The 15,821-nt window shown below is 34.4% G+C and overlaps 1 protein-coding gene and 1 non-coding gene across 3 annotated transcripts in view; one reads left to right on the top strand and one right to left on the bottom strand.

The window, feature by feature from the left end:
• Positions 1–11,330, bottom strand: part of LOC136276414 (uncharacterized) — a 51,382-nt gene extending 40,052 nt beyond the window's left edge. Inside the window, exons 1-3 of the mRNA XM_066088314.1 lie at positions 11,204–11,330; positions 7,590–7,652; positions 7,420–7,505 (exon numbers count right to left, since the gene is read on the bottom strand). Of these exons, the coding sequence (XP_065944386.1) occupies positions 7,420–7,505; positions 7,590–7,652; positions 11,204–11,330 (276 nt within the window). The remainder of the gene's footprint in view (positions 1–7,419; positions 7,506–7,589; positions 7,653–11,203) is intronic.
• A 2,420-nt stretch (positions 11,331–13,750) lies between these two features.
• Positions 13,751–14,747, top strand: LOC117688764 (uncharacterized). Of its 2 annotated transcripts, none has more exons than XR_010715193.1 (3): positions 13,751–13,846; positions 14,098–14,178; positions 14,620–14,747. It is a non-coding gene; the product is annotated as an uncharacterized protein (transcript). The 2 variants fall into 2 exon arrangements; XR_010715192.1 differs by having other exon boundaries at positions 13,784–13,898.
• The last annotated feature ends 1,074 nt before the right edge of the window (positions 14,748–15,821 follow it).

Genomic DNA, 15,821 nt, shown 5'->3' with positions numbered 1-15,821 from the left:
TGCGCCAAGCTGGTTTTACATGCATTAAAATTTCTTCATTCAGTTGTTTACACGTAGCAGGGAGAGTCTCCAAACCACTAGTTTATAAATAGTCTTTAACTTAAAACGAAGCTTTAAAACTGCCGATTATTTGATACTGGTTTTTAATATGAATGAATTCTGTACGTCTAGAATTAACTGCAACATTTATATAAAGGAAACATGCGGTATTATACTGGTTTGATATAATTCACTTTTAACGTTAAGATACATTCCCTGAGAACTATCGACAGGAATGCAGATCGTGACGTCAAAGTTAATTATGACGTCATATCGTATGAAGTACAGACAAGTGACTTTCTACATATCGCATCGGGAAGCCTTAACATGCCCGCGTAGGTAAAGATGCGTTTATCGATGCACTAGTCAACTCGGATATGAGACTGCGCATCAAACAGAGCAGACCTGAAAACCTAAATGAGGCAATTCGCCTTGCCGTGGAGCTGGATGCGTATTTCAAAACATAAAAGCGAGGAGACTTGCGCATGATTGAGAGTGGTGAAAGCGCAAAACCTCAGACAACGCAGCTAATGGATTTAATGAAGGCAATGCAAACTAAATTAGATAAACTAGAAAAACAAGTTCAAAATGGGGCACGACAAAGACGACCTATACAGACTTCAGGCGGAAACCTCAGCAATGGCGTGGTTTGCTATTACTGAAAGGGAAAGGGTTATATTTGGAGAAACTGTCCCAGTTTGAAGAGTAGAGGGGCAGATAAGAAAAGTGAGCCTTATAGGGGAAAACTCGTCGAATTCGTAGCAATCAAAGTAAAACAAGTGTATGAACGCAAATATAGGCGCAAACACTTCAAATCATGAAGCTGGTATCTTTCTACAAACTAAGGTCAATGAAGTCCAAGCAAATATGTTGATCGACACAGGCGTTTCGTTGACATTAATATCAAAGAAGATATACGATTTGATACCACAACACACGCGCCCAATTTTAAAAGAAAGTTCGCAAAGAGTATTAAATGCAAGCGGAGATGCGCTCCCTCAGTATGGAAGAGCAATATTTGGTATCGAGGTTTGTCAATCTGATACACATATTCCAGCGATAGTGACGGATATCACTTCGATGGAATACTCGGCCTTGGTTTCCTAAAAATGGGAAATGGTATTATAAATCTCGGAACTAATACTTTGCGGCTAAATGATGCAGAGTGCGCAGTCTATAGGCTGTTTCCGTATCACTGCTGCCGACGACGTTCATATTCCCCAACGAAGTTTAGTCATAAAGGGTAAAATTTCGGGAGACAATAAATGCGGTACCATAGATTACATTGTCGAGCTAGAAAAAAAATTCTGGAAAGGGGTCGTGCGCTAGTTGGGCGAACGTTGATTAAAGGTAGAGAGAATATACCCGTTCGACTTATGAATATTACAGATGTACTGCAAACGATATACAAGGACACAACCATCGCCAAGATGACGGCTATCGATGCAGAGAAGAGCACAGTTAGATTTGAAAACCAGTCCTCTGGCGAGCTGCGAGAGGATTTGCGCGATTTGCTAGACCGAGGTAAGGGCAACCTTACGCACTCCCAAGCCAAAGATGCTGAACAATTCCTACAAAATTATCAACACCTGTTTGCAAGTTATAATTTCGACCTTGATAAATACTGGAACAGTTGAGAAACCAATTAAGCCAGGCGTGCGCCGGATTCCTTTGCATGTGTCACATGAAGTCGACAAACAAGTAAATGAAATGCTAGAAAGAGATGTTATAGAACCTTCCAATAGCCCTTGGGCATCGCCTGTTGTTCTAGTGCGCAAAAAGGACGGGTCAATGTGATTCTGTATTGATTATCGCCGCTTGAATGAAGTAACTATCAAAGATGCATATCCTCTCCCAAATATTGACGAAGCATTTGACCATCTCTCGGGTCATGCTATGTTCTCAACATTAGAGCTAAGACATCTTTGTAACGCAGAAAGGCCTATTTCAATTTAAGACTATGCCTTTTGGTCTAACCTGTGCGCCTGCGACGTTTGAACGTCTGATGGAAACTGTTCTGGCGGGTCTTCAGTGGGACATTTGCCTAGTGTTTCTTGACGACATAATAGTTATTGGGAATATTCTTTTGAGAACATGATAGAGAACAGCAAGCTGGATTGAAATTAAAGGCAAAGAAGTGCAACCTTTTTGCAACTAAAGTTAAATACCTGGGACACATGAGGGCATTGCTACAGACCCGGATAAGATTGCAGCAGTTGCCCAGTGGCCAACTCCTTCCAATGTTTCTGACATTCGCTCATTTTTTAGGGTTGTGCAGTTATTATAGACGCTTTATTCGAAATTTTGCTTCTGCAAAACCATTGCATCGTGTTACAGAAAAGGGGCGAAAGTTTCAGTGGACGCAAGAAGCACAGAGGGCTTTTGAAAATATTCGAAACAGGTTAATATCTGCACCAATACTGGCGTTACCTGATGTGTCCAAACGATTCATTCTTGATACAGACGCAAGTAACTGCTCAATAGGCGCTGTGCTTTCGCAGGAAATCAACGGAAACGAGCGGGTGATAGCGTATTCGAGTCGTGCACTATCTAAAACAGAGAGAAGGTATTGTGTGACGAGAAAAGAATTGCTCGCTGTTGTCCATTTCAAAAAACACTTTAGCCACTATCTTTATGGAAAACAATTTTTGTTAAGGACTGACCATGGGTCACTGAAATGGCTTCTAAGGTTAAAAATCCCGGAAGGACAATTAGCGCGATGGCTTGAAGTCATCAGCACCTTTGATATGGAGATAGAGCATCGCCCGGGCAGAAAACACGGGAACGCGGATGCCCTTAGTAGAATTCCATGCACTCAGTGTGGATTACATTATAATTGGGAGACCAATGATTCAAAACCTTTAGTTAGAGTATTGCACTCATCTACAGAGGTCGAGGATAACAAAAATGGGTTGGCGAGCATCCAGGGTGGTTTGCTGGTGCGTCGATGGGTATTGCTTCCGTCAAATCGAGAGATCTATCAAGCCATAGTACCAGATTGTGAGAGGAAAAGTGTATTGGAAATGTGTCACGACAATAAGACGTCAGGTCACTTTGGAGTGACAAAGACGCTGGCAAAAATTAGACAACGATACTATTGGCCATGTCTACAGAGAGATGTACATCAGTACATAGCGGGATGTGACACATGTACTAAGCGGAAAAATCCTATTCCGAAACGCCGCTCTCCTATGCAAATCACAACGTCTGGTGTGCCTATGGAGAGGATAGCTACTGACATTTTGTGTGAGTTGCCTGAGACGGCCCGAGGAAATCGTCACATTCTCGTCGTTTCGGACTACTTCACAAAGTGGACAGAGGCATTTGCTCTTCCACACATGGAAGCGGAGACCATTGCTCAAACAATTATGGAACAAGTTATCGTGAGGTTTGGTGTTCCATCCATCATTCATTCCGATCAAGGTCGACAGTATGAGAGTAAGCTGTTCACAGAAATGTGCAAATTGCTGGGCATTACAAAAACACAGACAACGCCCTACCATCCTAAATCCGAAGGACTGGATGAGCAATTAAACCGCACATTGCTTTCAATGCTGAGCGCCTATGTCAAAGATAACCAACGAGATTGGGACATGTGTCTTCCTTATATCCTCATGGCTTATCGATCAACGATGCACGAGACAACGAATTTCTCTCCTAATATGCTTATGTTAGGTCGAGAGGCAACGACGCCTTTAGATTTAATATACGAGATGCCGTCAGAAATTAAAGAAATACCTGCTCATCAATGGGTTTGGATATTGCGCGAACGTTTGAGGAAGGCGCATGCCATTATCAGAGACAATGTAAAAGGAGAGATGCTTCGTCAGAAGAAGTACCATGATGTTAAAGTATCTTGGTCGTCATTTAAGCCAGGCGATATGGTATATGTTTTCTTCCCAGTAAGGAAAAGCGGATGCTCTCCCAAGCTAACTTCATTTTGGAGGGGTCCTTATAAAGTAGAGAATAAGCTGTCAGATGTATTGTACACAGTTGCATGTGGTTTTTTAGAAAAAAGCACTGTCATTCATTGTGACCGAATGAGAAAGAGCCATGCTCAGACATTAAGGGGATAAGACAATTCGGACAACAAGCCTGAAAACAAAGGTGGCTTAGAGATAGGTGACAGTTCACCTCATGGCGATGTTCACATTGAGGAAACGGAGCCATTCATTTCCGTTGAGGAAACTGGCGCAAGCGTAAACTGCCGATCGAAACGCGATAGAAATGCACCTAAGTGGTTACCAGACTATGAAGGCGACTATAGCGGCTAGATATTTAACGTAGGATAGACGTTCATTGAATAATTGTTCAGAGTGCAAGCGATATCTTGACTTTTGTTTGCACGGGAAAAGTTTAGAGATAGTTGACCTGTTGTAAATCATAGCCGATAAAATGGTCGCAGCTAGGAGGGAAAGACCAATGTCACATCGCGTGAAGACGAGAGAGTTGGTTTTAGATAAATTCAAGTTGAAGATATGTTCTTCTTTGATTAAGGCAGGTTCATTATTGGCTGATTATTCATTATTTGTAAGTCATGCGGACTGCTCATTGATCTTTTGCTGATTACATATTTTTTACTCATACTAAAAGATCTTTTCACTGATTTTTGTATTGAGCGAACTGTCTTTGAATCAAGTTGTTTTATTGTTAGTTTTGTTATGTTCCACGCGCATTACCAGATCATATTGTTATTTTAAATGTGGGACGCATACCTTGAGGCGTGGGTAATGAAACGAAAGTCGGAATCATAATCATATTCGCTTCTCATACTAGAGTACTACTTCCTGTTTCTAGATCTCCGAGTATCACGTGACTTAAGGTATATAAGGAGAGTTTCTGAGCTCTCAGTCGGAGTTCTGAACAGACAGCCGAGGTGAGAAGAAGCTGTAAAGGAAGCAGTAATTAGCGTGAAACCTATAACACAAATAAATACCTTACGTGCCTGCATAAGGCTTTCAGGTTTTATTGTATGTGTTGTGTCGGCTGATAACAGAATAATTTCTGTTGAGGAAGCGCGTGCGCTCTAGTAGAAAGTAACGAATTGTATATATTACTGATTTAAAGCTTTGATTGAGAAATTTGATTTGTATTATAATTGCTCAGGCAGAGCAACCGAATCTTTGAACCCGGAAAACATTGCAGTATGGAGTTTTTGAAACACATCTAGTGATCTTTATCTTATTACCTTTCATGTGAAAAATGACATCTGAATCTTAAATTGCTGTACAGTATGTTTTATCCCTTTAATATATGTTATTTTTGTTGAACTGCACGTCTATTAGTTTTATAATTTTTTTAAATGATTTGAAGAATGATAAGTATGCAATTTCATTAATCTGTTTTTCAATTTTAGAAAATTCATTCAAAAAAGATCTCTTACAACCAGTGTATTTTTTTCATTGATTTTCAATATAGTGTATTCATTGTATGAAATTGTAGATTTATACCTACAAGCAATATACATTTGATATTCACCAGGTAAATGTACCAGCGTACTACAATTGATAATGTACTTCTTTCATGCATTATAATCATTTTTAAAGGTAATACGTATAATTAAATTACTTTGACAACTTTTCTAAATTTATTTATTTTCATAAGATTAAGAAACGATTGATAGTAAATGCACGTTTTCAAAAGTTTTTTCTCCAGCGGACAACAATGAATGCTTCCCAGGGTTCATGATATATATATATATATATATATATATATATATATATATATATATATATATATATATATATATATAAACACAAAGAATAAGTCTAGTGCTCAAACAACTTTTTTTAGCATCGGACTTAATATTCTTTGTGTTTATTCATTTATATATATATATATATATATATATATATATATATATATATATATATATATATATATATATAAATGTGTGTGTGTGTGTGTGTGTGTGTGTGTGTGTGTGTGTGTGTGTGTGTGTGTGTGTGTGTGTGTGTGTTACGGTTGGTTGTTTTCCGGTCGAGGCATTTAGGCTGCGCGGGCTTCTAAATGAAAGAACTACACTTTGCAGTAATATGCTTTTTAAAAAGAATGAAGGATACCCCAATCAATAAAACATAAAAGATGACTTATTCTTTGAAAGAATTTTCTTTGCATTTTATTGTATATCTCGACCGCACTAAATCCAACAATAAGTAAAAGTAAGTTCAAGAAAGTAACAACGTAACATCGTTGGCAAAACATTCCGTTTTTAAACTTCATGCTGCCACTGCACGACCTACTGCAGTTTATGGTTTGCGCATGTGCGATACTATAATAGTACGACACAGAAAGACTTTCTGATGATTGAGGGTTTTTGAAATATATGTGCCGGGATTTCTGTCCATTTTGTTTGTTTTCATTGGATATTCCTTACACGTGCATATTAAGGAATTCATGTCAACTTTAATTACGCATTATTTCACTTTTGTCTCCGACTACCCCCAAGTTATTTTTCAATTTCTATCGTTACGCTCATCGTGTCATACACCCTGTGTAAGGCCGAGCGCACTATTCAAACTTCACCGCATTCAGGTATTTCATTCGCCTTACATTGGACAGACCCCTTTTGAACAAAAATAATACGACAGCCTCTGCACTGGTAGGAAATGTCCAATGAAAAACAAAACAAAATGGGCACATCCAGGCACATATATTAAAAAATAATCAATTAATGTAGAGGGTTTTCCTATATCTTATTGTCATAAAATCACACAAGCGTAAACCACATACTCTAGCAGATCGTGCAGTGACAGCATGAGCAAAACCAATTGTTTTGGTAGAAACTGATAAAAACGATGTTACCTTATTTATTCTTGCATTTATTTACTTTCACTTTGATTGTAGTTTCATATTTTCTTGTTTAGAAACATTTTACTGCAATGTAAAGTTCATACTTTATTTTTCTTTTATTGTCCAAAACCTATAACAATAACAAATATTTTGCCCTAATCTAATCTTTTTGGCAGCTGCCATGGATGGGACCATGACTAAGCTCCAACCTAATACAGAGAATTAATAGTTTTTCTAAATCATCTCGCAGGATGACACATTTAATGTATTTATAAAATAATAGCAATAGACAATAAAACAAAAAGAAAGATAAATAATGTATGTATGACAGTTTAAGTATATTTGAAATACATATTATAGACATATAAAAGTTCATACATTTTGAAGTCAGTGCAACCTGAAAAATTTGATTGAAAAGCGACCGTTTAGTGGAAGTTTAGGAGCGATCAAAACTAATATGGCGGCCGAATACTTTTAAGAATTTATGTTATGTTTAATCATTTTAGTTAACACTAGCGCCTGCGAAGCTGGAATGAAGACCAGACCGAACTAAAGAGCTGACTTGAAATCAACTAACAAATAAATTACCTGTCCTTCATCACACAATCTGATATTGTGGCAGTGGCGTGGTGATATAACGGCAGAGCAACTTAGACAATATAGTATTCCCGTATCTGGATATAAAAAAGAATACATAAAATAAATGACTTTTTTCATGCATTTGTTATAAATGATATCAATTGATTCTTAATTTTTACCTGCATTGAGAGCAGCGGAAATAGCAAATTGGAAATTTACCAGTACCAGTATCAATGCTATGCCTGCAATAGAAAGAGAATCAAATTTATACACTTTGAAAAAATATATTATGAATTACAATATAAGGATTGAAATTAAACACACGTCTTCTAAACGACTCCATTTTGAAATGCGCAGTTCTGAACTGATTTACCTTATCTATGGTACACTGTTACCATGTGTTTAGTTCACAAGAGTTGCACTTCAAAAGGAAAAAGATAAAAATCGTTATCGTATGTCATCAGAAGATGACCGTTTTAGATATTGGTCGGCCCGTTGCTAATTTCTTTGTGGAATCATAGAGTACACGGCGGGTGTGACCGGTCAGCGGAGGATGCTCACTCCTCCTAGGCACCTGATCCTACCTCTATCTTTTTAGGGGTCTGTGTTGCTCTGCTTTGAATTTGTCTTTCGTCTATTGGATTTCTGAGATGGTTGAAAGTTTTTTATTGTCATTTTTTCATGTTATCACAAAAAAGCAACTTGATAGATTTTGCCTACTTGTTAAAGAGTCTTAAACACAGTTCTAAATCAAGAGTATTTTTTATAAGGCCTACAGTGATTTATAAAGATATATGAACTCATAAGCTATTCATTTATATAGTCTTAACATGTTGTTAAGTTCATTGTAACATTATATTACCATCTAAGGAAAGCTCTCATATGTTTGTATATCCTCATTTTTACATATTACTAACTTGTTACTTTAACACACACACACACACTCTCTCTCTCTCTCTTTCTCTCTCTCTCATCATAATTGTTTTAAATAATGCTTTGTTAACAGATATTTCGTGCTTCCTTTCACTTCCTTATTCTCGCTCTAACACTCCGTTCTCTGTTCTTTATTTCACATATAAGAACATTAATTTAACTATATATAATTTGTTGCGCCCCAGTAAATCTAACTATTCTCTTACTCTTTTACATTTCATTATATATTGTTCGGCAAATGATATAGTTGACAGAGGTAGACTGGTTACATTACATGTCTGATCATTTATATAATTTTCGTAATCACGAGGATGTTTACTAGGAAAAGACATTAATGGAAACGTATGGAAAGCTATAAGTTGTAAACAAACTCAATTTTGAACTATAAACGCCATAGAACCCTAGGTATTTCCATGATTTTTAGATAGTGCTTGGAATGAACTTTTAAATGTGACCAAGGATATGTCTGTAAGTATAATAGCAAACTAGCCAGATGAATTTAGGTTAACATTGAGCCCTATGGGAAATGAATTGGTACTCTTTTCCCTATAATTGTAAAGGTTGAAGGAGAGTTATTGTTCCTGCCGACAATAATTATTATTTTTCGCTGGCTACGATTATAATAATGTTGACTTGTATTCGCCCAATAAATATAATGTGGATTTCGATCACGATTATTGGGTGACATTTTTATTATTTTGAACCAGAACACAATAATGATTTGATGATAAAAATTATTATGTTGGTATTTTTTATTTTTATTTTTCAAAGTTAAGATTATATAATTAGTGTGAAAAGATAATGATAGTGCAATTTTAGTGATGTTTGGTGAAGTTATTATTTTGATCAATTATATAGGAAAATATAATAATTATGTAGGGGTACCTTACGGCTTTCCTTAGTAACGTTATAACAAAACATAAAAGTAATAAACGTGATGACGAATTCAATTTTTTTTTCGCCAAATTTTCCTTATATATATAGCAATATCCTTTCATAACCGGAAGTTTTGGTATCTCTCTCCATTCGATACGCAGGGGCATACTCTATATATAAACAATTTCTGAAACAAATTCTAATTCAAGTAATCTATGTGCTTCAATCAGCCTTGTGAGTTATTGTTCTTCGAACCTTCAGACATGCATTCTCTGCACATGTCGATATGTTTTGTAAAGTTTCGTCTAAATTAACCTTGCATGGGTATTTTCAAAATATAGTTGATATTATAGTTACATCATTACAGCATTAACAAAAGCGCATTTGGGAGATGCGTGAATTCGGAAACAGATTCTTTCAACTATTTTTTTAAACACAAGATGAAATTTTAGGAAAGTAAAAACCAGATACATTTAAAATAAAGTTAAATCTGAGAATACATGTATTATGATACATGTAACTCGAAAGAGGTTAAGGTCAATGAAAGCATGAACGTTGAAAGTTTTCAACCACAAAAATTGTCTTATTTTGTTTCAGCAGAAGAAGAAAAATTATCTTCGTCGCACTTTTCTTTATTATACTTTCATTTTAATACTTTACTCTGATCGGTTTAGACGCAGTTAAGAATCCTTTCTTTTACCCGCAGCGTTAGCAACTTACTTGGGATGGGTAACATAACGAATTGTTAAGTGCGCGTAATATATGCGGGTACGGTTTGTCGTAGAATTCAATAATCCTCTAAAAAGCAATATTCTTTTTAATTAAGCCATTCAGTATAATAAAATAAAAAGTGTCTGTTTAGGATAGTAACAGTTGAAATTAAAACCTTAATCACTTAAGAAGAAACTTTTTAAATTTTAGATTAAAATGGCATACACAAACAACAATATAAGAATAACCTTTACAATTTGCAAAAGACTTTATTCTCGATGGAATTTCACACATGATACTTCGTAACAAAACTAAATTCCTGAATAAAAAACTTGTTTGAATTTTTTCCCCAAATTCCCGGATATAAAAACAACTTGATGTAACCCATGTAGAACGGTGACATTAGATCTTCTGTAAAAAGCAGATGTGTGTTCATTAAAAATCATTCCTCTTGGGAACTCTATGTTTAAAATGCAAATGTTATGCATTTTATAACAAACAAAGCTATAAAGAAATATAAGGTCAAATGCTTTAGTAATTTTGAGAAGATAAGCAACAGCCAGTTTCTTATTTGTCCACAACAATTAATTTAACACCAAATTTAGTATTTGTTTGGATTCATTCATCGAAATTTACTTTTAAAAAATGTATATATACGCTTATTAAAATTAATTTATTACTTTGCAGAATTGTATTTTGGATATATCAAATATGCATTATTTTGATGCAAATACTTTAATAACAAGCAGGAAAAAAACACCCTCCTCACTTATTGTTGTATGATATCAATGAAGATTTGTTGTTCTTTCTCGCATATGCAATGAATAAAAATGAAGAAAAGGTTTCCATAATTTCACATCAAATCAACTTTTTTAAAATGCAAAGACACGTACTTAACTTCCTACACATGGTTTAATAGATCAAAAGGAAACATGATAAAAGTTTAAAAGAGCAGATCCACTGGAAGATATATATGATAGTCAAAAAATAGTTTGCAGGTTAATATTCTCAGCAACCAAAAACGGATGAACAAAATGCAAAATCAAGCACTGTGAAGTTTAAAAAATCTTCTAAATGGTTCACTAAAACTTTGTTATAAAAATTGCCACAAATGCTTTGATAGAATGGTTGATATTATCCGCAAGGTTTACCAACCATGTGATCTTTACATGTGTAAGTCTTGGATTCTCTGTCGAGTAACAGTCTGTATTTCATGGAGTGGATCTTGTCTGAGTGACTGTTGGTATGAGTATCGAGCAGCCTGGAGGTTCACTGCCATCTGTTGACAGATTCATTCCTAGGATCTCCCAGGAGATGTCTCTAGGAGGGATAGGTATGAATTCATTCTCATCATGGTGGACTAGGAATGGTAGGTCTTCTAGTGCAGTTTGTGCTTTCATTGTGTCAGTTTGTCGACAGCATAAAAACTCTAACATATGAAATATTATAAAGGGCGGGACAAACATTGCATCTCTAAGGCTGTGGCTTAAAAACTGGTGCTCTGGTTCTAATTCCTTAACATAACATAATTCATTGTAGAGAATTATATCACGTGCTACAGCTTTCCTCATCTTAATAGACCAGGGTTGTCCCCCTACAGCGTCGGTATACATCTCCCCGTCTACTTGTTCATTGTACATCAGATATGGTTGTACTAACTTGACCTTTGCCAATTCTAACACATGTGAAGCGTTCCTATATCTGCGTGATTTGTAATGAAACAAGGCATTGTACACTATGTCATAAACAAAACCAAATTGGGCGGCTAATTTCAACAGACGACCCGATAACTTCTTAGCAACATACATTTCTTTGTTGGAAAGTAAACTATCGGAATAGGTTGGTAATATGGAAGCAGTTTTCTGTAGAACAGAGGCTGTATGTTTCTGTAACAGGACAACTTGGCAGTCTGTCAGAGGAGACATGACAACTTGGCAGTCTGTCAGAGGAGATTCTACCAACTGTTCTACTATGACCGTGATATGTATTAAATAAGAATACTGTGTGGTCAACAAATTACCTATCAGATCTATGTTATATATCAAGATACGATTTATTTAGCTACACGCTTTTTTCAAGTGAATAAAAATACAAAAAATCTTCGCTCTTAGATTTGAGGAATTTCCTTTACTAGTATCTTCATAGAAAGCCCTTCTACCAAGGAAGATCAATACAGTTTTTAAAAACAGTAACACGAACATCCAGTCATCTGAAGGATGAAGTTTACTCAGCATGAAAAAAAATTCACTGATGACAATGAAAAACCAATTATTGTGTGTTATAGACCTTCCATGGTAGTGTTATTCTTCACTTTCAAAAAAGCAGGTCAGTGGCCTACTTTTTGAAATAATTAAGAAAAATCCCTAAAAATTTTACATTATGATTGAGATTTTCTTAATTTGAAAATAATACAACTTGCTAAACTCTTTAACAAATGAAATATGGATTATGAATGGCAGTGACATTAAATAGATACAAAGCTTTAAGTTTTCATTCACAATTTAAATGAATAATCAAACCCGAATTTCCTCTATCAGTTTTTAAATCCCTACCCTTTTTTGATTCAATATAAAAAAAAACTGAATGATGATAATGCTAAAATATTTATAGTATTAAACTAAGTATATTGACCTTTCTCTGCTGGCATAGAATTTATATGAGGTCAATTATCAAAATTATCTAAACGAATAAGCGAGATAAAACCAATAGAAAATATAATAATTATGTTGACTAACATATGAAATCCTAATTTTAAATATTATAGTACTACAAAGAATATTTCAGTGGAAATCAAAATCTGAAAAAAAATTTAGTCCGAATTTCTCTTATTTTGCTAAAAGTCAAACTTTGTTTGAGCTTAATTCCATAACAAAGTAATATTATCTAATGTTATGTCAAAAATAATTCAGTTCATAAATACTTTTTGTGTTTAGAACAAATTTTACTTATGGCATTGAACGTTTTAACAAACCGGATTTGAGAACTCAAAACATGAGTAAACAACGACTTTACATTGCAAGTCTTTTGATTAACTGACTACATCCCACGTGTCTATAGTATGTTGATAGAAAACAAAAAAATAAATTGGTAAATACACGACTTTTTTCACAGCGCTTTGAAATTTCTCGATATTTAGATTTATTTGGTACCGAGATATATCAATTCATACATACATACGTCAGGCGCATGCAGTACATTAGTAATAAGACAGTTTAACTATTATTTTATTTAATTTTGAATTTCAATTTAGGATTGCTTTTTCAACTTCAGAGTCAGTCGGTCCTGAAATGTTTTTGGTAATTTATTTTATAAATCATATAGTCGATTTTTTGCTATTTATTTATTTCTTTTTTTGGTTTGGATTACTTGCTTAAGTCAATATGCTACATGAATAACTTGGCATTTTTTCAAAGTACGACATAAATTATAAAAACTTTCTCACATTTGATACGCTTACAAATCAATTTCTCCCATTTGTAAATATGTGTATTTAACGAGGTAATATCCCAGTGTTATTTAGAATTGGGAACAAATGAGAATAAAAGGATACCAAATTTAAAAGTAAAAGTTTCATATACTCGAAAACTAATGTCTTAATTCAAGAAAATAAAACTTCATTTTTTACAAAGAACAGCGTTTTCATGTTTTGTTTTGTTTGTTTTGTTTGTTTATTTATGATCTTGACGATATTATAGCAATCTGATATGATTTGGTTTTCATATGTTCTCACTACTGCAACAGCTGATACTGTGACAATGGTGTTGATTTTCATTTTAATGTGATAAAAACCTTCAGTTACCACAATACATTTTACTTGATTGTCGATCTTGTTTATTCTATTTGTTTTTGAAACATATGTCTGATAAAAAAGTTATGATATGATAGACCTAGACAAGTCTCAGTCCCCGAGCGAAAGGTAAGCCTGGCGGTCAGACATCACTGTCATTTTATACGAAATGTCTCTATACGTATGAATTTAACAATATTAATATGCATTCATTAACATGTATTTAATTGAAACTGATAAATGGATATAGGGGTTTTCTTTTCCAAGAAATTAATAATATTATTATCAATTATCAGACGTTATTTTACAATGGGTTTTTATAACGTGTTTAGCTTTTGTATATAGAATGGAATTCATTAATGTTCTTGTATCTTTTATAGATATAATGGATCTTTTTGCACAAGCGTGCTTTCTCCTAACTATAGTTTTTCAAACATTTGATGGGAGAGAAATTAATCCAGGTAATAGTATTTATTGTTATACTTTCATGTTAAATACTGAAATCTGATTGGTTAAGACGCAGTTAATAATATTTACTATTACCCTCAGCATTAGCAACGCACTTGGCAACGGGTAACATTAAAAAATGTTACATGCGCGAAAATTATGCGCGTACGGTTCGCTGTAGAATTCACGTTATTCCTATATAAAAGCAGTAAAATTTTCTTAAAAATTTTAAAAAAGACATTCAGTATAACAAAATAAATAGTGCCTTCGCGTCGGTTGACAATGGTTTTCTCGGGGTGTCAATTTCAACTGTTACCCTCCCAAACAGGCACTATTTATATAATGTTGGATAAAGAAATAAAGAATTAAGCATCTAAATTCTGAAATGGATGACGATACATCTGGAAATATATATATCACATTCATGTATTGGATGAAAAACTCATTCTTTGTAGTGTTGAGCAAGTTCGCCTTGCACAGTAAGTATTGGTCCCAGAAGCTCTCTAAAGCTGCCGATGGATCCACTGTTTTGACAACATCTTATCGGTTTCCTGGCAGTATGACAGTTGATAAGCAACCAACAAGTTTATTGTATGTTTACAAATGCAAAATTAGATTTGATATACATTTTTAATATGTATTTTTGTATTCGTTATAAAGCAGGCAATATCGTCTCTTCTATCAATTCTAATACTAGAAAATAATCGTATTCTCTAAATTTTTAGTATTTTTTTAAATCCAACATATGATAAAGATTTTGTTTTCAGTGAAATCAAGCATACTAGTAAATCAGAAATCCAAATATGAATAAGAAAGTCTTGTAATAAATCTTAAATAATAAGCTGGGTTTTTTTTTTAAAAAACAGATAATCTTGTTCAGTCTGGGCTGGTTCTTGTGGACTCTAGTGATGTTCACAGGGTCTGACCGAGGGCTCCCACTGGCGTATACCGGATCTATCCGGGAGGAGGTCAAGGTCACAGTGTATATTGTGACATGACCTTGGACGGGGGAGGATGGACGGTATACAAGCAAACTAATTTCTTTTGATTAAAGGTCATCAGATAACCATCAATTTTAAATTAGAATTAAAAATATCATGCTCTTAGTCATAAACTATCATTAAGTAATTTTTTTTTAATTTTAAAAATGTAAGTTTTAAAATTTTAAGTTATGTATGCCTTATGAATGAACATTTTACATGAAAAAAATGTTTGCGTTTTTCAATTAAGCTACAAAAGTTATACACTTTCTGCAAATTATACACTTTATATCAAACGCATTCAAAAATATTAGATATTAATTCTAATTAATTTATTTAATGACCCGGGTCGGTCAGTAAACGCTCAACTTTGAAATATTCATAAGCACGTGATGTAACAATTTTAAAACGTACACAAGAAGTCGACTCGCAAACGTGGTCTGTCCGATGGCAGTGGAATAACGCGTTAGAATAAAAAGGAAACAGTTTGACAGTGGACGTTGTAACATGAGAATCTATATTGGAGACCATTTTGAGCGGTGTTAAAAACTTCATGTTTAAATATGGACTTGCCGACATCTCGCTACAGACAGATGGGCAAAAAGCGATGTGTTTTTTTGTTTTCTTTTTTTTTTTTTTTAGATTAATAAATATTTCCTTAGAATAGAAAAAATAAT

This window comes from Magallana gigas, chromosome 6 (genome assembly GCF_963853765.1).
Source record: "Magallana gigas chromosome 6, xbMagGiga1.1, whole genome shotgun sequence".
NCBI classification, from domain to species: Eukaryota; Metazoa; Mollusca; class Bivalvia; order Ostreida; family Ostreidae; genus Magallana; species Magallana gigas.
Note: the sequence above shows the minus strand (reverse complement) of the source record. Positions and strands in the feature narration are given on the sequence as shown.